At 41.3% G+C, this 20,130-nt stretch overlaps 2 protein-coding genes across 3 annotated transcripts in view; both read right to left on the bottom strand.

Annotated features, from left to right (window-relative positions):
* Window positions 1–471: 471 nt before the first annotated feature.
* LOC307271180 (protein sel-1 homolog 3) lies at window positions 472–7,472 on the bottom strand. Its single transcript, XM_080053568.1, has 23 exons — window positions 7,330–7,472; window positions 6,759–7,236; window positions 6,415–6,541; window positions 6,204–6,325; window positions 5,996–6,111; window positions 5,842–5,903; window positions 5,621–5,753; window positions 5,396–5,534; window positions 5,137–5,274; window positions 3,993–4,198; window positions 3,713–3,892; window positions 3,182–3,301; window positions 2,825–2,965; window positions 2,637–2,699; window positions 2,349–2,522; window positions 2,116–2,243; window positions 1,943–2,026; window positions 1,767–1,857; window positions 1,591–1,678; window positions 1,370–1,479; window positions 1,132–1,259; window positions 935–1,037; window positions 472–569 (listed from the first exon to the last, which is right to left on the bottom strand). Exons 1-23 carry the CDS (start codon window positions 7,411–7,413, stop codon window positions 480–482), a joined length of 3,105 nt encoding a protein of 1,034 aa, XP_079909694.1. The 5' UTR covers window positions 7,414–7,472; the 3' UTR covers window positions 472–479.
* Window positions 7,473–7,688: 216 nt separating this feature from the next.
* The window catches only part of stim1a (stromal interaction molecule 1a), a 30,292-nt gene continuing 17,850 nt past the window's right edge, over window positions 7,689–20,130 (bottom strand). For both annotated transcript variants that reach the window (XM_080054043.1, XM_080054044.1), the window contains exons 8-13: window positions 17,550–17,727; window positions 16,806–16,973; window positions 16,344–16,444; window positions 14,488–14,717; window positions 12,777–12,840; window positions 7,689–12,103 (exon numbers count right to left, since the gene is read on the bottom strand). In XM_080054043.1, coding sequence (XP_079910169.1) covers window positions 11,581–12,103; window positions 12,777–12,840; window positions 14,488–14,717; window positions 16,344–16,444; window positions 16,806–16,973; window positions 17,550–17,727 — 1,264 coding nt within the window. In that variant the 3' untranslated portion in view covers window positions 7,689–11,580. The remainder of the gene's footprint in view (window positions 12,104–12,776; window positions 12,841–14,487; window positions 14,718–16,343; window positions 16,445–16,805; window positions 16,974–17,549; window positions 17,728–20,130) is intronic.

Below are 20,130 nucleotides of genomic sequence, written 5' to 3'. Positions count from 1 at the left end.
CTGAGCAGGCTGGGGCAAAATCAATGTTGCCATATTGGAGCCATAGGAGGCTTTTGTTAGATGCTTGTTCAAGACACACTTTGAAGTAAACAGGGGCGATGGTGAAACTGAGGCTACACCTGGGCATTCATTACCTGAAAAACGTCACAGAGGGAAGGAGTCATTACAATGGGAGACAAAAGGGCATCCATAGTCCACAACTTTGATCAACCAACAGGATCTTGAAATGGAGTCTCGTGGCACTCATTCACTCTCTTTATTGTTCAATCAATTTTCTTGTTTCATGAAAACTCAATACATAACTTTAAGACGAAAAACTCCACATATATATCAAATACATCTTTATCACATTTGTTCTTTACAATGATCCCCTACATAAGTACATTTACACAAAATATTGCCATGCTGTTGGTGTGCAGGTTGACCTTTGCTGTTACGTCATTTAGTTTGTTGCCCTGACGATCCTCAGAACCTTTGCTCTAGTTGAGGGAGAGGACCGGTCTCCTGAGCACACCAACGATGATTAAGAGTATCGTTGAGGCTATAAGCGCAGTAACAGCAGTGGAGAACTGTGGGTAATAAAATGACCAAAATGTCAGCAATGACAAGCTGCTATACTTTAGCCAGTAGTAGATACACACACTATGCCCATTTACTAAAGTTCTTCATCAGGTTAGGAAATTTGATTATTATTATTTGATTATCAGCAAGGAACTTTTATTTATAAAGATAATTTTATTAAAAGTTTAAATTACTATTGTATAGTATGCACAACCAACCACCCAAATATACAATGCTAATAACATATTATTGAACCAATTAGAATACTATAATTTACCTCAAATTATGAAATGTATTCTGAAAAATATGTATTGCTGATCATACTTGTGTACTTTTACTTATTACAATTGTAGCTGGAGAATATCATACTGACCTTGATAGCAGCACTGTAGTCCTTTTGGAAAGATTGAAGATACACATTGAAGAGGGCCAGGCTGCAAGGTAAGTATGAATCCGTATTTTCTGTGTCCCTGCATCTTTTGGAGGAAAATGAAGACTTATTTTCCACATAGATTTCCCTATTTTTGTTATGGATTTATGTTGAAAAGCATATATGGCACTTATACACACCTTTTGTACAAAGTACTTAGAAGCAAACTCTTGTTTGCTAGGTACAGCTCTGAAAGGTCAAGATCGATCAATACTGACAGCGGCAGCCTGTAACCTTCTTCAGCAAGAAGGCCAAGGTTGTACCATCCCTGTGGAAGAATAGTATGGTTTACACAAACACACGTATGAACAAGCACAATTATGAAAAAACACAAACGTGAAAAGACACAGCAAGAAAATCTGTTTAAAAGAGGCAGACCTGTGGGTCTTTCTTTAGTGCTGCCAGTGTGTACATTTTTGCTGCAGAAAACAAGTCTTTCTGCCTTTCATCATGCCCCTCGTATAACAGGTCACCCATCCTCATCAAGGCTGGAGAGGTAAAAGAATTAGAGATTGAGAAATTATGTACAAAGACATTGAATTGCAAATGTTTACACAGGAATTTCCAAATATTAAAAGGCCAAAAGAATAATTATGTACCATACGTGTCAGGATTTTGACTTTGGATTGTAAGGTTGTAATGTCTCCACATACAGTTTGAAGCAAACACAGGGTCCAGGAAAGCAAACTATTAACATAAGGAGAAAAATGAATAAAAATGAAAAATATAACGGTAACAATACCACGACACTAGAGGTAATATAAAGATAACTCACCTTATTTTGTTCACATAGATATGCCACATTGAAGTGGGCAGCTGTGTACCCGCACTCAGCAGCCATCATGTAATAAAGCATTGAGCTCAACCTGTTGAAAAGCTACAATGTTAATTTGGCTGCAACAAAGTCGTCTGATGGGGATCATGGCAGGTGTGAATAGAGACTATGATTACATGTCACTCTTCAGGTATGAATCCAAGGCTTTCCGCAAGATGTTGCCTAGGTATCCATTGTGCTCAGCAGCCCACTTTACCCACCTGCAGTCAATTAAAGAGACATTTCAGTCATGACATTAGGAAAAAAGCCTGTATGTGAAGTCAAAGAAATAAAAGGGGCAGTAGCTTACAAAAGCGCATCTGATGGACGTCTGTTGACACGACCGGGTATCCCAGTGGTCCAGATTTCAGCGAGGAGAATTCCCCCCCTCATGTGCCCTCTCTCTGCAGACTTCCGATAGTACTCATAGGCCCTAAACTGTTTTTGGAAAAACAAACAATCATACTCTTTATATGAGGCGTCAAGTCAAGAGAGTAAGCGTACTAGTGAATGATCAGACTAAGCATGTGTACTTGAGCTTACCTCGTCTGCTTTTTTGCCTGGATACAGACCCTGTAAGTACATGACACCCAGATTCAAAGGAGCCTCCGGACACTGGAGGAGGTCAGCCTGCTCCCACAGCTGCACCGCCTGTACATAGTCCTGCTCAAACTGCTCATAGTACCAGGCCAGGGCATTGATTGCAGGAACAAAACCCTGTGCAACAGAATATTGTAAGAGGAAATACAGGGAGAGCGGAACCTTGAAAGGGTCTTAGCAGAAAAAAATCAGGCTCCTAACATTAGAGTATTAACATTAACCATACAAAACCTGGTCCATGGCTTTCTTCAGGAAAGTGAGAGCTTTTGGAATGTCCTTTTCAACCCCTTTCCCCTGAAGTGAAACAAACGGATGTTTACTAATAGGTTATACTCCAACATAATGATTGCTTCACATAGATTATGATATACAGGAGATTGTCATGTGTTGCATTCTACATCAGTGTGTGTAATTCTGACCTGCAGTAGGACTATGCCATAGTCGTACATTGATACTGGGTCTTTCAGATGGACAGCTCCCCTTTCATAGTGTCTCACAGCCATCTGGATGTTTGGAGACACTCCCTGCTGACCCCAGAACAGCATGCGGGCAACCGCTTGCTGCAAAACGGTTGCTTGATTATTGTCAAAGAAAACATTGTCACCTTGTTCGAGTGTCTGTGACCAGAACAGTGTACTTTAAGACACAAACGTAACATTTGAAACCTAATTTATTGAAATTAATGATATGCATTATGATAAACGTGTTTATATCAGACTTTCTGGGCTTGGTTATATACTGGCGGCCTAAAAAAAAGAGATGAGATAACAGGGCACCTCGGCTTCAGTTGCTCCCCTTCGTGCCTGCAGTTTCAGCCACTGAAAGATATGGTGGTCTTCATTGGTCTGTTGATTCAACACCTCATCATTGTTTAAGTAAACAGCCTCAACAAATGTCTAAAAAAAGAAAATAAAGGAAGGAGAGAGGACACATGTAAAATTCAATTGATCCTTTCCTAACACAAACAGTCAGTGTTTTAACTTAAAAGTCAATCTCTTTTGAGCACTTTAATATAACAACATTTGTAATACTGTTGTTGAAAACAATAGCTACTAAGGGGGAGGGGGCCAGAACCTATATTACAATAGCACACATCAGCTCACATGTTTTAATAAGCACACGGCTACATTCCTCCTAGCCACTGACACTTATATTCATGAATATATTGTACAAATACTATTTTCCCAAATAAATGTACGATAATGATTAGCTTTTTGTTGAACGTATAGTAGATTTGAATCACTTTTGGATCAAACAAGATGCAAAAAAAACACACCAAACTGTCGGGCTACGAATGTGTGCATTACCTGCTCTGGTGTGGGATCATGGCGGTCTATGGTCGTCTGTCTAGCAATGTTCACATAATATGCATATGCCAGGTCTGGGTCTGTGGCGAGGCCATGGAGACCTCGGTGGTGTAGGTGCCCTAGATGCAGGAGTGCTAATCGGTCATCGTTCTGGGCTGCCAGCAGTGCCAGGAGCCAAGCCTGCACGAGAGAGAGCAAGGGCATGAGTGAATATGTTTTTAAAGTACTTGTTCGCCACAGGCAATAGTTTCATTATAGCTGACCCAGGTAGCGCACACACCTTATTTGGATTTCTCTCAACTCCCAGGGCAGTGCTGTAGAGCACCGACGACATGTGCAGTGCTCGGTTATCGCCTAGGCAGCCACCTTGGAGCAGCAGTGGTAATATTGTGCTGATCACTGCGGCGCTTCTTGCTCTGTCCAGCTTATGAAGCGATAAGGAGTACAGCGCTCTGCCGACAGCTAGCAGGCTAACTCTTCTTCCTACTGCAAGTCAGATCGTGAAATGATTCCAGTGCTTAAAATGGGTATCATCTATCAACATCAACTTTATTAACAATATCTCTGTTCAACTCCATGGGTAATACCCTTGTTCAATGTGACCAAGTCCAATACCACTGTGTCTTTTCTACTTATTAACTGTATCAGAATTCAATTTAATAATTAAACAAACAGGTGTACAAAAGCAAGTGAATCTACACTCAACAAAAATATAAACGCACATTTCAGGGTGGCCTTTTATTGTGGACAGTCTAAGGCACACCTGTGCACTAATCATGATGTCAGATCAGCATCTTGATGTGGCACACCTGTGAGGTGGGATGGATTATCTCAGCAAAGCAGAAGTGCTCACTATCACACATTTAGACAGATTTGTGAACAATGTTTGAGAGAAATGGTACAATTGTGTATCTGGAATGAATTTTAGATCTTTAAGTCCATCTCATGAAAAATGGGAGCAAAAACAAAAGTGTTGCGTTTATATTTTTGTTGAGTGTATGTAGGCCTACTGTACACCTGTATACTAATTGAATTATTACTTATTTTCTATACTTGTGTTTACTTACTTTAACTTACTTAGGCCTACTACCAATTTACTCAACAGTTGTTACAATGGTTACCATTGTACTCTATATTTGTTTACCTATTATATAATGCCTCTGCACTGTCCCCTTTGATGCTTTAACAACACATAACTCCCCGCTTTGGGACAAATAATGGGATATCTTATCTTACTGAATAATATGTAAACGTAAGTATACTTAGCCTCTTAACAAGCAAGTTGGGAATCTATTTCAGTGTTGTAGATGCTGAAGTTCCTTAGCACTGTACTCAACGTCAATAAGCAAACATACAGTATTTCCCACCTCTGGATGTTGTGAACCACTGCTACACAAATTCAATTTGTACAGTTTGCCACTAACCATGTTTGAAAGCCAAAAGCCTGGCCAGTTTTGCAGCTTGTCTTCTGTGAGGGACTGCTCCTTCCCACAGCTCACACTGTGACTTTGATGGCAGTGGGTCCTTCAGCATCCACTCATGGAAAACATCTGAACAGGTCTCTGGAAATGACCCAACATCAACAGTTTCTTAGTATCTTTAACAGCTCTACCCAATCCCCTATGAGAATGAGATACAAGCATTGTAGCACCATGTAGTGTGGCTACAGTATGAGCCTATTACCAGACTCTGTACCCTGTGTGGCCTTGATGGAATAGCCACTCATTTTCACAACCATCTTGAGACGAAATGCCTGACAGGTCTGCATCCAACCAGTCAGATTCACAGTCTGTATAACACCTGGAATAATAACTTCTTCGGGCTGGGGAAGAGGGAGACGATCAAGACTCAAATGTTGTGAACATTCAGCATGGACAATGACTGTGGGCGGATGCTGCTGTACGTTACCATTCTGTGAGGAGGTATTCTGTTACGGTAGTATACCAGCGGTCCATAATAACCTTCCACACCTCTTATGTATTTCCCTCCGCCAATCACAAAATATCCATCAGTGTCATCCAGCGCAACCTTGTGCCCCAACCTGTATGACACAATGCTGACATGTTGCCAACAGACACTGGATAATTGTATAGTTGAACCATTTTGTCATATCAATCCTATAGACTTACATGTGTTCCATAGTATTAACTGTCCGCTGCTCCTTATCCAAGCACACCATGGAGAGAGTCAACTAAAATGCATTAACAATGACAACTTAATATTTCATATTTACCTATATTTACTTCCTGTAAGAATATCTTCTGTCAACAGAAGACTACTCACCGTTTTACCTTGCAACACCACACTTATTTGGCACCACTCACTTAGAGGCACCTTGAATTGAGAGAGATATGCAGTGGAATCGTCAGACTCTCCGTCCACCTGGATGTGTAGCTGGCCTGTACATACAAGACAGACGTTAATTCCTGAAAATGGTGCTCTGTAGTAACAAAGGTATATCTGACAGGTGAGAGACAAATCTCAATCGTACCTGATTTTGTAAGGAATAGTATTGGTGTGGCATATTTATTATGGGAGTCTATATGGTGGAACACTCCACATAGGTTGGTCTGGCAGTGTCTGGTCACAAATATCCAGATGGAGAATGTACACCTGCCAAACATACGGAGCACAGTTAAAAATCCAAAACTAAATGGTTAGTGTATTTAAATAATAGAGAGCACAGACCTCCTCCTTCTTACCATGGGAAAGTGTTGGCTTTAACACGTAAATACTCCAGTACATTGTTGCTGTACGTGTCCAGTGTCTTTGTGATACCAAAGCTTTCTCCAGTGGAACCATATACTGAAGACAGCAAATGCACCGTTTCTGAAGGACATAGGTAAAAAAAAGTAGTTGTAGTTGATGTTTGCATGACAACTGAAGTGTTGTATACAGTGAATTATCATCATCTTGAAAACTATCTATGTATAATGTACCATTTTGAAAAGATGTTCCATGACTCTTAAATGTTGACAGAAGAAATAGGACCTTTTGTCCACATGTGCAATTTTTTGCAGTTGTAAGCTCACTTCTGTTCCCTCACCTTGTTCCAAAGGGCATTGTCTCTTTGAAAACAGCTGAGTTAACTGCAGGATTTGAGTGCTCCAGGCAATGCACAGTTGATGCTGCTTTACAGGTCGACTAAAAGAAGGTTTAGGCTGCAATGTTGCCACATCCTTAGCTACTACGACAGACCTCTCAGTGTCATCAAATCTACTGTAATTGACTGATGCTAGCAGGATACAACTTAGCACCCACTGGGACTCTGGAACAATCCCATCAGGTTGATACACCAACCAATCAGGCAGGTTCATCTCCAGAGTCCTTATTCTAGGAGCCATGGGGAAGCAGGTCCACTGTCTTAGCAGGTGTGGGGAGGAGATGCCAGTGTCAAAAGATACAATAAAGTTCAGCTGTACTGTGGAAGGTTCATCACAAGAGTAAAGCACTTTTAAAAAATGGCCCGGCAGAAGCTCCTCTGGAGGATTCAGGATCGTCACCTGGTCCAAACCCCAGACCATCTGTATGATGACGCAGAAGACAGGCACATGGTTGCTAACGTCATGTGTAAAAAAAAGCAGTGTGTCACAGAATATGAAGTTAAATCTACCTACCTGCATGCTGAGACAGAACAAAAAGACGTATTTGTAGTGTATGGAAATCCATGGTTGACTCCGTGCTTTAATTAATCTCTCCATTAAAATGTGTGAAAGCTAAGAAACAAGAAGTCTGAAGACCCGGACCTCATCCTGCTCCACCTCACTTGTGCTCAAACATAAGTAAATATTGAACAACACGTAGCCCCACCCAATTACTGTATACACAGTGCAGTTAAGGTGGAGCATACCTAACATACAACCAAAGGGAAACTAGACTATTCTTAATTTTATTGAAATTTAACATCTACATTTGAATAAAACTTCTTTTTTTGGGGGATATACACACTGAAAATAGTTTTAAGACACCTTAGAAACCAGCTCATCTTTCATTCAAAATAGTTTATTGCTATCATGCAAGAGTGCCGTAAAAGTGTAGACCATCACAGAAGATGCAAAATTATCATTTTCTCAGTACAAATATATTGTATACTCATAAATAGAAGCCCAAAAGTAAGAAAAAGGAAAAAAGGGAAGGTGGGGAGAAAGGAGCTTAAGCTGATCCACTCCTCTAACCCAATATACTGTAGGTTTTGATACAACAGATGACATGCATCAACATTACAGTGCATTATACTGGGAGCAGACAAACACACACACAGACACACACACGCACATTTACGCACACATTCAGATGTCATAATACATTTCGAGCTGGGTCGTGCAAAAGATGTACAAATGACAATTTACAAAAGTACCAGTAGGAAATTACTTTTAAAAAAACTGGTTTCTAAACTTAAATATTTAAACATGTTTGACATCCAAACCACCTCTTACATCAATAGGGTTGGGGGAGGCCGACTGTGTCTTTTGCAGCACTTTTTGGTTGTTCTTCGGTCAGGAGCACCCTAAGCGTATTGGCGCTCCTACTACTTTAGTATTCACCTACAACTACTGATGCATAGTTCTGTGCTCATTTGAAGCGGACAATAAAACTGGCACAATGTTCTTTTTTGTGGTATTCTTAGGGTAGTAACAATCTGTAACAAATGGAAACATATTGTACTGATCATACTGTCACAGAGACTATACTAACCCTTTGACATTCAGCGTTATACATTGCAGACTGTGCACATACAGGTGAAACTCGAAAAATTAGAATATCGTGCAAAAGTTCATGTATTTCAGTAATTCAACCTAAATGGTTAAACTAATATATTATATAGACTCATTACATTCAAAGTGAGATATTTCAAGCCTGTATTTGTTATACTTGTGATTATTATGGTTTACAGCTTATGAAAACCCCAAATTCAAAATCTCAGAAAATTTGAATATTACATAAAATCAATAAAAAATATATTTTAAATACAGAAATGTCGGCCCTCTAGAAAGTATAATCATGCATATGTACTAAGTACCTGGTTTGGGCCCCTTTTGCACAAATTGTTGCCTAAATGCGGCGTGGCATGGACGCTATCAGCCTGTGGCACTGCTGAGGTGTTATGGAAGCCCAGGTTGCTTTGATAGAGGCCTTCAGCTCGTCTGTATTGTTGGGTCTGGTGTGTCTCATCTGCCTCTTGACAATACTCCATAGTTTCTCTATGGAGTTCAGGTCAGGAGAGTTGTCTGGCCAAAGAACACAATGATACCATGGTCAGTCAACCAGTTACTTGTGGTTTTGGCACTGTGGACAGGTGTCAAGTCTTGCTGGAAAAAGTAATTCAGCATCTCCATAAAGCTTGTCAACAGACAGGAGCATGAAGTGCTCTAAAATCTCCTGGTAGACAGCTGTGGTGACTTTGGACTTGATAACACAGTGGACCAACACCATCATATGACATGGTGCCACAAATCATCACTGACTGTTGAAACTTAACAGAAGCCCCTTGGATTTTATGCCCCTCCACTCTTCCTCTAGACTGTGGGACCTTGATTTCCAAATGAAACGCAACATTTAATTTGGATCAGTGATGATTTGAGGCACCATGTCATCTGCTGCTGTTAGGCCACTGTGTTATCAAGTCCAAAGTCACCACAGCCATCTACCAGATGATTTTAGAGCACTTCTTGCTTCTGTTTGTTGACAAGCTTTATGGTGATGACAATTTCCATTTCCAGCTAGACTTGGCACCTGCCCACAGTACCATAAACCACTGGTAACTGGTTGACTGACCATGGTATTACTGTGCATGAATGGCCAGACAACTCTCCTGACCTGAACTCCATAGAGAAACTATGGACTATTGTCAAGAGGAAGATGATACACACCAGACCCAACAATACAGAGGAGTTGAAGGCCACTATCAAAGCAATCACTATCATTCATGCAAAAGGGGCCCAAGACAAGTACTTAGTAGTATATATGCATGATTATAATTTCTAGAGGTCCGACATTTCTGTATTTAAAATCCTTTTTTTATTGATTTTATGTAATATTCACATTTTCTGAGATTTGGGGTTTTTATAAACTGTAAGCCATAATAATCACAATTATAACAAATAAAGGCTTCACATATCTCATTTTGCATCTAATGAGTCTGTATAAGATATTATTTTCACCTTTAAAGTTGAATTACTGAAATAAATGAACTTTTGCACGATATTCTAATTTTTCGAGTTTCACCTGTATATCTCCATAGGTTGATAGAGATATGTGGTTTTATGTCCCACGAAAAAGTGGCTTGAAGGGTCAAACACATAACAAATACAGAGGCCTGACAGAAATAGGGATTTGGCACTTTGACATAATCCACAACTCGTAAATATTTCCATAAAAAGGAGGATCACAAAGTAATAACTACTTTGGAAATCTCTATCTAGAACAGGGAAAAATGCTTTCACAGAGTAACTATAGCCCTTACCAGCACCCATCCCCCTCACGACAAACTCATTTTCATTGTGTACCTAAATAATCATTACAAAAGAAACAATAAGATGGAAGAAATTAAATTGACATTTGGGGTAAAATGTTGGATCCCACTTAGCAAAGTCCCATTTAAGAGTATATTTCTCACAAAAAAACATTGTAAGGTTTTTTTAAACAGCTGTGAATAAAAATGTGCTTCATGTGTTTTGTCTTATGGTCTTTGATAAATGAGGTTTTTCATAATATTTATCGTACACTTCCTCCAAAGTGTATCCTAATTTTTTTCAGTTCAAACACAGTGAGAAAAGTTCATTGTCACACACTCTGGTACTTCTGTTTAACATTTTGATAAGTGTGTGTTTTGGTAACATTTCTGCCTAAAAATAAATGGATACCAACACCCCTGCTTGACATTTTGGCCAGCCTCTCTAAACACTTGTCCCTGGTCCAGTGATTGATACACGTTAATCCAAAAATGTATCAGCGGTTACATTTGAGGAAAGCACTTCTCACTCTCTCATGCTCACATGCACGCAGCCCTAAATACTAAAAATAAAGCAAAGCAGAGCTATGGCTGCAATGTGAGGGTTCATGGAGTCATTTTGTAGGGAGGTTTACTTCTTGTACACATGGACGAGATGATCCAATGTGGCAAATGAGTATAGAGCCTGTTTAATCCATATTCTTTTTTAATTAAGTAGCTACTATTGCTGTGCTGTTTTTAAACGGTACTGTAAGTAGCACATTTTATGACAGCCAAAACTATCTTTGGAGTCACTGATTTACTAGTATGAGTTGTACTGCTTTTCTTCTGTTTGAGGATTTCCAGTATGTGTCATTTGCTCTGCCAAGAAGACGACAACGAAAGACAGAAAAGCTTGCAAGGGTCTCTAAAACCGTTGTGGGGAAAAAGGAGAGTGCATTCACCTTGGATTTGTAGGCTAGGTGGTCAGGTAGTAATACAAGAAACACCAAGTGTTGTCTAAGCAGGTTAACGACAAGAACAAAGCAAACACTAAGCGCATTCGAGAATCAGACCAACAAAAGTGAAGACATGCAAAATCATATCAATTGTAGAAAGAGAAAGAAAAACCAACTGGGAGACACATTTCCCTTTGAGACTGGAACATTTTCCTGCTGAATAAATAATACTTTACATTCCAAAATACAAACCTACCCATTCCCCACAAATTCAACATTGACAGAATAAGCAGATACAGAACAGAACAGCTGGTTGCTGCCATAGTCCAGTTTCTCAGAGTAGGTGTAACACCCACCAAAGAGATGCAACTAAGTGTGCCATCGTTTGACCATTAATGAACCCCCATTTTTTTTTTCTTCAAAGACAGATCTAAGGAATACAGTCAAACAGGCTGGATAGCCCGTAGTTCATGTAGCCCTTATTTCTTCTGTTTCTTGAAGATCTTGAAGGTGTGCTTCTTGCGGCTGGCAGTGGAATCTGTGTCTTCTCCCGTGGAGCCGCTGTCCTCCTCCAGCGGGCTCTTCTTGGAGGAGAGCTGTGGGATGCGTGTGTTGACCTTTGCCCCCACCACCACCACCCCCTGTTGCCCTGCTCCCGTTGGCGAGGGCGTGTCAGGTTCGGTGGAGTTGGGGCTGAGCGAGCGTGACGACTCCGTCATACTGTTGACCTCCCCGAAGCTGGGCGACTTCTCCATGTCGTACAGCTTCTTCATGAGTATGGGGCTGTCGATGACCATCTCTGTAGGGCTGACCTCGTGGATGCGGTTCCCTCCGTTGGGTTGTGTGTAAGCGTGCATTGAGACGGTATCGTCTGTGCGGCCAGACAGGCCGTACATGAGGGAGGTGGGTTTGATCAGGTGGCCCTTAGAGCTGTAGGCAGACAGCCGGTCACCGACTTGGGAGAGGGACAGGGAGGAGTCGGAGTCGGAGCGATTGAGATCCCTGTGGGGAGGACCAATAAACAACTTAGATGAATGAGAAATAAACTAATTGTTTAAAGTTAAATTGTTGCATGCCGGGGTTCATCTACTACACTATGCCTGCAAAGCCATTGACAGTCAGGGCACAGCCTGGACACTGGAACTCCACACTTGTTAGTAGAGCAGGCAAAGAACACCGGGAACATGGAGAGGTTGGGGAAAAAGTAGATGGACAGAGAGAGAAAAAGATGGAAGCAATGCGGTGATGCATGTTAACAAATGGAAATACAGTGGTTGGTACAAGAAAACTGAATTGAAAACATAAAAATACCACATGCGATGTGTACGGAAAATTGGAAAGAGATGGGTACCCGTAGCTGTCGCTGCGAGAGCAGTGTGCTTTGGAGACATCGGAGAAGGTGAAATCAGGAATAGGGTCCATGGGCTGGAAAGAGGAATGATGCACATGGGAGAAATGGGGGGCTGTAACACCTTCCACAGAGGAAGAGGAGGACTGAAGGTTGGAAGAACATATGATGGAGGGGTGAGACACAGCCGAGGAAAGAGGAGGGAGAGCGAGATTCTCGAGATGGCCAAAGGAGTGGCTGCGTGAATGCTTAAAGGCGGCCCTAGACCTGGGCGGGTATGCCATTCCCTCTCCCTGCTGCCCTGAAAACTGGCAACTCTCTACCAACCTCTGGGAGCCCATGGCCAGCTGGGGGTCAATGTGGCGTTGGCGCAGGGACATCATACTGGGAGCTGCAGACACAAAGACAACAGAATTATCGACATCCAGTCAAGAAATATAGAGTCTGACGGACATCGAGAGACCGGTGAAAAGATACTCAGGAGCTGGGATAAATCTTACTCTTGACGGACTGAATTAAAACTTGGAGTATTTTTTAAGTCGCAAGAGTTAAATTTGGCCTTTGCACATTTCCTGCACACCAGCATTTCATAATGATTAAATCCCAATGCTCCTGGTTTACCTCTCCTCCTTACAAAGAAAAATATTAAAATAAAATAAAATAAAAAGCAAAAACAGTAACTGCTTTAACAACTAAGATATGTTGTTCAAATCAAAATAACTGAAAAAATATTAAACAATAATCAGCCCACTTTTGAAAGGAAGTACTCATGTACAATAAAAGTAACGGACAGATCACTATGGGAATAAAGCAGGGGTGCACTGGGTGGTGGAAAGAATTAGAGGAGGTAGTAAACATTGAAAGCAAGCAACTTAAGGCGTGGTCATGGGTGACTCATTGGGATGAACGCAGCATGGAGAAGTTTTTTTTTTTTTTTTCCTTTCAGCTGTGTCCATCTGCAGCGTACCGTACAATTAAAAAGTATTATAGGTCGGTGTGGCTTTGGGTCAAGGGGACTGGGGAGAGACGTGGGTGTAACACTGAGGGCCGAACTAGGGCATGAATAAATGGCCAACCAGGATATTTCCACATGGGCTGACACAGGTCACTGGCTCGACGTTCCAACAGTCGGGGACCATCTGCAGTACAGCCAATGAGACAGCAGTGGGAGCCAAATGCCAGATAGTGGGTGGAGGGAGAAAGGGGAGTGACACAGGGAGTGCAATTAATGTTGATTTAAAGACTTACTCACTATTGCAGTCCGATTCAGAGGTACAACGTTTGCCTGCAGTTAGTCAAAGCCAAACCTAATGTACGTCAATTTTTGCGTTAATAACCAAACCCTGTTATCAAATATAGAGCCCTTAAAAACATGTCTACAAAAGTCATGATCATGTTCTTGGTGTTCTTGATGACAAAGGTGTGTGAATGTGTTCTGCAAGGAAAATTGTTATAGTTTTAGTAACTAAGTATTGCATGAAAGTGGCCATCTTGTGTATTTTTCTTCTTCTCTTAATTAAACCTAATAATGCGATATATATGCAGTCAATGTTTGACTGCATATATGTCCTATGGCTATTCACTGCCTTTTCATTTCCTATGGCTGCAACAGTTTCAAAAAGAGTAGATTGAAAAAGGTCTATAGCACATGTTAGGACACAACCACTACAAATAGGTCAGCACAAAAACGTGTTCTCATTTAGAAGTATATTTGTCTTGACAGTTCAAAAGGAAAGGCACAGTCTTCAGAATCAACAAAAGGCATTCAACTGGAATTGTGTGTAAAAAGAACAAGACAATTGTGTGAATTTACATGGTACACATTATACAAATGTCAGACAAATACTCACTCAATCATACACATGTGTGGACCCTCACTACTAACATCACCAGAAAAGCCACAAAGACACATTTAGGTAATTGCAGGATAAACAAGGTGCAAATTGTCATGTGGATTTTCCCAACAAGGCCTTGGAGAGTTTAGGGGTTTGTTTGCTAATCGCCCCAGAATGGCCGCCATATTCGGATGAACTCTTACATTGCAGAGTTCCGGGCACCATATCCTCGTCCATGTCGTCCATGTCATCAGACAGGATGAAGTGCTGTGGCGTAGCTCGGCCGCCCAAGTAGCTGGGGTCAAGGTTGAGGGACGAGGCCAGGGACGGAAGGCCCGGGTTGTTGACGATGGTAAAACCTGTGAGGATTTCAATCTGCTGCCAGCGGTGAAGCCTCTCCCGCAGAGCAGCCGTCACCTCGCCCAGGGCCTGTCTGCAAAAGGACCAGGACAAAGCAGGACAAGATGAAAAATAACCTTGCTATCACTATATGTTGTAACTTTGGGTGTGTCAGAGAAGTAAACATTTTCTAAGGTATATTCTCATGAATGAATAAACAAACTTTCCTCACATGAAAATGTGATCCCTGGAACACTGTTTGAAGTTAGAAAGCTTCCTGAAAAGTTACTGTTTCACTGTAACAGGGTCCACCGTTTGGTTAACAAACATATTCTAGTCTTACGTTTGGTTCCAGGTTCCTCCAAATAATTTAGTTTTGATCTATGATTATTCAATTACTTAAAGCGGCAACGAGTAACTTTTAAATATCTTTTAAACAGCCTCATGTTTCCTCTCATAATCATAAATTACCTTTAACAGCAAACGAGACCATCAGTGCAAAGAAAGACGTTTTTATATAGTTTTTATTACTGCATTTGATCTGGTCGTACACCCAGTCCGATTTTCGGTTCACGCGTGCATGCTCTATGGTCACATATCCGTATTGGTCACAGATTTCAGTGAGGCGCAGGAACGCGATTTGAGAAGCCTATCCCTCCAGGTGAGGGAAGGGGAGCGGGAGCCTTGTTTGAGACAGTTGTTTGTCGTTATAATGACTGATAACGGGGCTGAACCATAAAAGAAGAAAAAAAGAAAATGCAATGAAGAAAAGCTAAAAGGGAGAGTGATAGTCGGGCGGGAGGGCGTTGCCAAGCAACGTATACACAATTTCACGCAGCGAAACTAGACTGCAGTGTTTACTCCTAAATGAATGAGCGGTAGCCTACTAAAACAAAGTTTACTTTGCCTCACCAGCATCATCAGATGACCATTATTCATCGGAAATAGTCATTATTTACAACATACACACATTACCTCATCATGATCCATACTAACTAACTGCCATCTCTCGTTCATTCGCTTTGTGTGAGGACACGGGGACTCGTTCAGCTCCGTGAGAGGTGACAATGCATTAACTCATTGCAATCAGGTGTGTTTAGCACTTACTGGCATTAGTTGATGCTGTGTCACCCATAGACTCACGGAGCCGAAAAGAGTCCGGTGCCCTCACACTTTCAACACACGGACACGCACCATATTGCTTCCTGATTATTTGAATCTTGCACGCCTGCACAAGCTACAAAACAGCTTCACGACAGCTGGCGTCGTAATAATACTACCGCTTTTGTTCAAAGGTGTCGCCAACGTGCCGACTTACTCGTAGTAGCTTTAATACTAAGAATTAAAAATAAAAATAAAACATTTTTGTAGGATGATGTAAATGTAAAAATAACTCATCAGAAATACTGTATGATCTTACAATAAAGTATAAAAAAAAAATACTAAGAATTACATGCAGAGAATTTTTTTTTTGTAAACTAACTGCAGGCCCTGCCAATGTAAAGAAATCCCCCTCCTCTGAAACTGCATAGTGCAACTTTAAGAGACTAAATATCAAAATCTGAAATCATCACTAAAGCCCCATTTGAAGTGATTCGTTTTTTTCCTAGGGAAGGTGTAGTCGTGACTTCTAACATTGTCTGGTGCTGGTCAGTAATTTTATTATCTTTAGCAGTTTTTCTAAAATGCAATGAAAAGTATTGTACTATTCCAGTCTTACTTTGCTGACAGTATTTTGTGGTCCACATCATCCAGGGAGGAGCTGTGAGCCACGTGGAAAGTCCCAAAAAGTGTGTTCCTCTTTTTCTTTATCTTTTCTGCCTGTGAAAACAAATGACCAAACATTCATCTCTATTGTATTGACATTATCCAAGCAAAAAAAAAAAAAAAAAACGTTGTTCCCACTGAAGCAGTCTATTGAATATGCAAAGACATTTATAGTGGTTTCATAAGACCATACATGAGATTACTTAATGAGGCTGCTTTTATTCTGACTGCAATCTCAATTCTACTGCTTAAACAAATGAAGTAGATACCCTATATCTCCCCAAATCTGGTGACTTTGTAAAATTGCTGCATTGGAAAATATAATTTGTAGATTTTAAATGGATCCCCCAATAGTCAAGGCAGACAGGAACTTTTAAACAGCATAGCATTCCCCTTGAGGTTTGCACATGCTCACCCCTTCTTTGGCCACCAGGAGCTGCCGTTCAGCGTTTTGCTTCTTGATGTTGTAGTACTGTACTTCCACCTCGTGGGTGAGCTGCAGCCACTTCTGCAGAGACTCTGGTGGAGCCCACCTACTGCGTGACTCCAACTCCTTCTCTGCTTTCTTCAACGCCATGCGCACCTGCAAAAAATTAACACACCCATGAGCTTCATATTATCTAGCTAGTTACACATTCTTGGCTCTGAGTATTTTATTTCTACGCACTTTCTGATTCTTTAAAGACATGCATTTGAATGTGATACTCGTCAACATTGCTATTGTTGTAAACTGCTGCTTTTATAAAGGAAATTTGAAACCAAGTGTATAGGTCAGGCCTGACGTGGAGCAGTGTGGTGACTGGCCTTGCCAGAGACTGCTGAACATGAACTTTGAAAGTCCTGCTTGTTTAAAATCTATCACAGAAAAAAAAGCGTCTGAATAAGATCATTGTGATAGTCCTTCAAACAAATACTCTTCTTTGTGTGGGCTGTGCTGAGCTGGTCCTGCCAAATTTCTAATACAGTAGATGACGACAGTGGGTGTATTTATACTATAACTACTATAGGCAGTGTGAATATGAGAGACCTAAACATAATGTGCACTTACCACCTTGTAAGATAATAAAACACTATTCACTCAGTTTCAGTACTTCTCATTTTAGATTTTTTTTAAACTAAAAACTCCACTCTTAAATAGTCTTCATGACTTTGCAGGTACCTGATCGAGCTCTTCTTCTGCATACTTCTGGCGACTCAGTTCATTGACTGTGCCCTCACGCAGCTCCCGCAGGCGCTGGGCCTCCTGCTTGGCTGTGTCGATCTCATCCCGTAGCTTCTGCTCCAGGTTCACCTTCTCCACTTCTACTGTACGGTGCTCCTCCTGGGCAATCTGCAGCCTGGGGACAAATACAAACAATCGCTTTTAATTTGAGTTCTTCTCAGAAGCAAGATGTCAGTGACCACATAATGAGGTCAAACAAAAGAACGTAACGTAGAACATGCCAGTGTCAGTGTCAATGGGCAGGTGTGACGTCAGCATGTCAGCGCCATGTATGTGTGGAATGAAGGACTCGCATCAGCCACGCATGACCGGAAACAATGGCTAACATGTAGACAGCAAAGAGCCACTGGCAGCTGCTAGGCTAGCTTACAATAAACCGACGCAGAGCCAAGAAAGGGGAACAGCTGCCAGTGTGTAACTTTAGAACTGTACAGTGTGGTACCCAATGCTCATGTGTTGATTTGAATGTGGGATATATTTAGACTAGCCCCTTAAAAACAGTAACATTTTAAAAGATGGGCGTGTCACCCATCACATAATAATTTGTGCTTAGACACACACTTTCTTTAAAAATACCTTATACCTTATATAACTAATTACACAAAGTAATAAATGGGTTTGATTTGATCTCAGCGGAACTACAAATCATCTTAAAAAATACTGTTTTTAGTCTCCAGACATTGAGGGGCAGGAGGCGGTTCTATAGTTCAGTTGCTAGAGCGAAGCAATTTCCTCCTGTCAGGCTTAACAAAACAGTAGTGAAGTGCAGTGAAATGAAAGGTGATCCAGAGAGCTAGCTATGGAAAATGTGGGTGGTGGGCAGTCCTGCTAATGCTTTCGACCCTGACCCTGGCCATTCTCTAGCCAGGACTCGAAAGCACTGGCAGAGCTACAATGCACCGAGAGAAGGCAAAGGCTGTTTCAACAGACCTGCATTGCAGGGCTCACAGGGTGCGAACAAAATGCCTCTGCAGTCTGCAGACCTCGCAGGATAAGCTAAAATATATTTAAGAATTGTACACACTAATTTTGACATATTTCCATTCGTTTTAATTGCCTAAGTAGATGAGTGTAATAGAAGTGTTTGTTAACACCGATCAGTTGCATTGTTGTTGTCCCAGGATATCTGTCAACACGCCACACCCCAATCCAAATGTGGGTGAGTTAGCACTAGAGCTGACATGTTAAGCAGTCCTGCTTAACACCATCTCCCACCAGTGAGGCTGAAGTCAAACAGTGTTGTAAGAGGCACCTAGGAAATCCAGCTCCGGTCAAAGCCTCCTCCCACTGTCTCCCAACAGGGGAGCCATGGCTGGGCCAGGCTACTTGATACCAACACAGGATCTGCTTGAAGGCATGGAAAGAGAGCAGCTGGCAACAGGGATCAGGAAGAAAGGCAAAGCTACAGACAGAGGACATATCTCTCTGTCTGTCTGTCTCTCTCTTTCACCCCCTAAAACATGCTCTGTGTGAGATAAAAGTCTCTTGTAACTGGTCACAATGACCTACAATATAATACAGACACAGAGCTTGGCAGACCGTCTGGAACATGTACAGTGACAATCAGACATCCAACAGCTAACTGCTTGACCCCAGCTCTGAAACTTCAGAGAATCTTCTGCTTTTGGCAGTAGATTCACACAAGCTAGCTTAACTGAACAATGTATTTTGAGTATGAATACACAAGATACACCAAATCCGTTTTATAATCAAAAGTCATAAAATGTGGTAGTTTACACCACTATTGCATTTCAGAAGATAAATTATACTGGGACACTAAATACGAGCTATAATGCAATGTCTGCCAAGATACTGTACACGTATGACGCAGCATTGTCCATAACAATGGTAAGTTTGGGTATCTGCAGAACTTGATGAATAATGTCTGCACTTGTGGGCCTTTAAGATGGATTAAAAGCTGTATGGTTGATCATGCAGAAGACAATTAAGTTTGAGCAATTAGCTTAGGAAGAAAGAAAGAAATGTCAGGGTGCACTTTAAAGCTGGCAGTGGCAGGTGTGTTTTCCCAACTTATCAATGTATAAAGCCACAGCACACAGACAGACCTGGCAGGCAATCAAAGGGACCGAGTTTGACCTCAATGGTTTGTCCCCACACAAGCAGTCACTGGCTCTATTGGTCAGTATTCAGCCAGTAGGCAAATCAATCCTACAAAAAAAATACTTTCCACTCCCTCACTGTACTGCTCACACATAAAGATTCCCCTCACATCTCATATGAAATATGCATGGAAGCCACAACAGAGATACTACGGTGCAATAGGGAGAGGGCTTCTTCTGCAGAAAGTAAAAAATCTAAGGCTTACCCAAACACCGGTGAAACATAAGTCTTGTTGTTTCAGTCTATTTGCTGTGACCCCTCATCAAACCACAGAACTCAAAGTACAAACCACTCAACATGTTGATGCATACAACAGTTCATCTCTAACTGTTCAATTCCCCAGAGCATCAAGACAGGAGTGTTATGCAGTCATGTGGCAATAGCTGTCACTACTCTG

This window comes from Ammodytes marinus (genome assembly GCF_949987685.1).
Source record: "Ammodytes marinus genome assembly, chromosome: 3".
Lineage (NCBI taxonomy): Eukaryota > Metazoa > Chordata > Actinopteri > Uranoscopiformes > Ammodytidae > Ammodytes > Ammodytes marinus.
The sequence above is the reverse complement of the archived record's forward strand: the minus strand, read 5'-3'. Positions and strand labels throughout refer to the sequence as shown.

Bases quoted from the DNA above. Each gene is read 5' to 3' on its own strand.
- LOC307271180 (XM_080053568.1), bottom strand. From the start codon at position 7,413: ATGGAGAGATTAATTAAAGCACGGAGTCAACCATGGATTTCCATACAC. The intron at 6,542-6,758 runs GTGAGGGAACAG...TATGTCCTTCAG, and splicing joins ACAATGCCCTTTGGAACAAG to AAACGGTGCATTTGCTGTCT. The intron at 570-934 runs GTCAGTATGATA...TATTACCCACAG, and splicing joins ACTACAGTGCTGCTATCAAG to TTCTCCACTGCTGTTACTGC.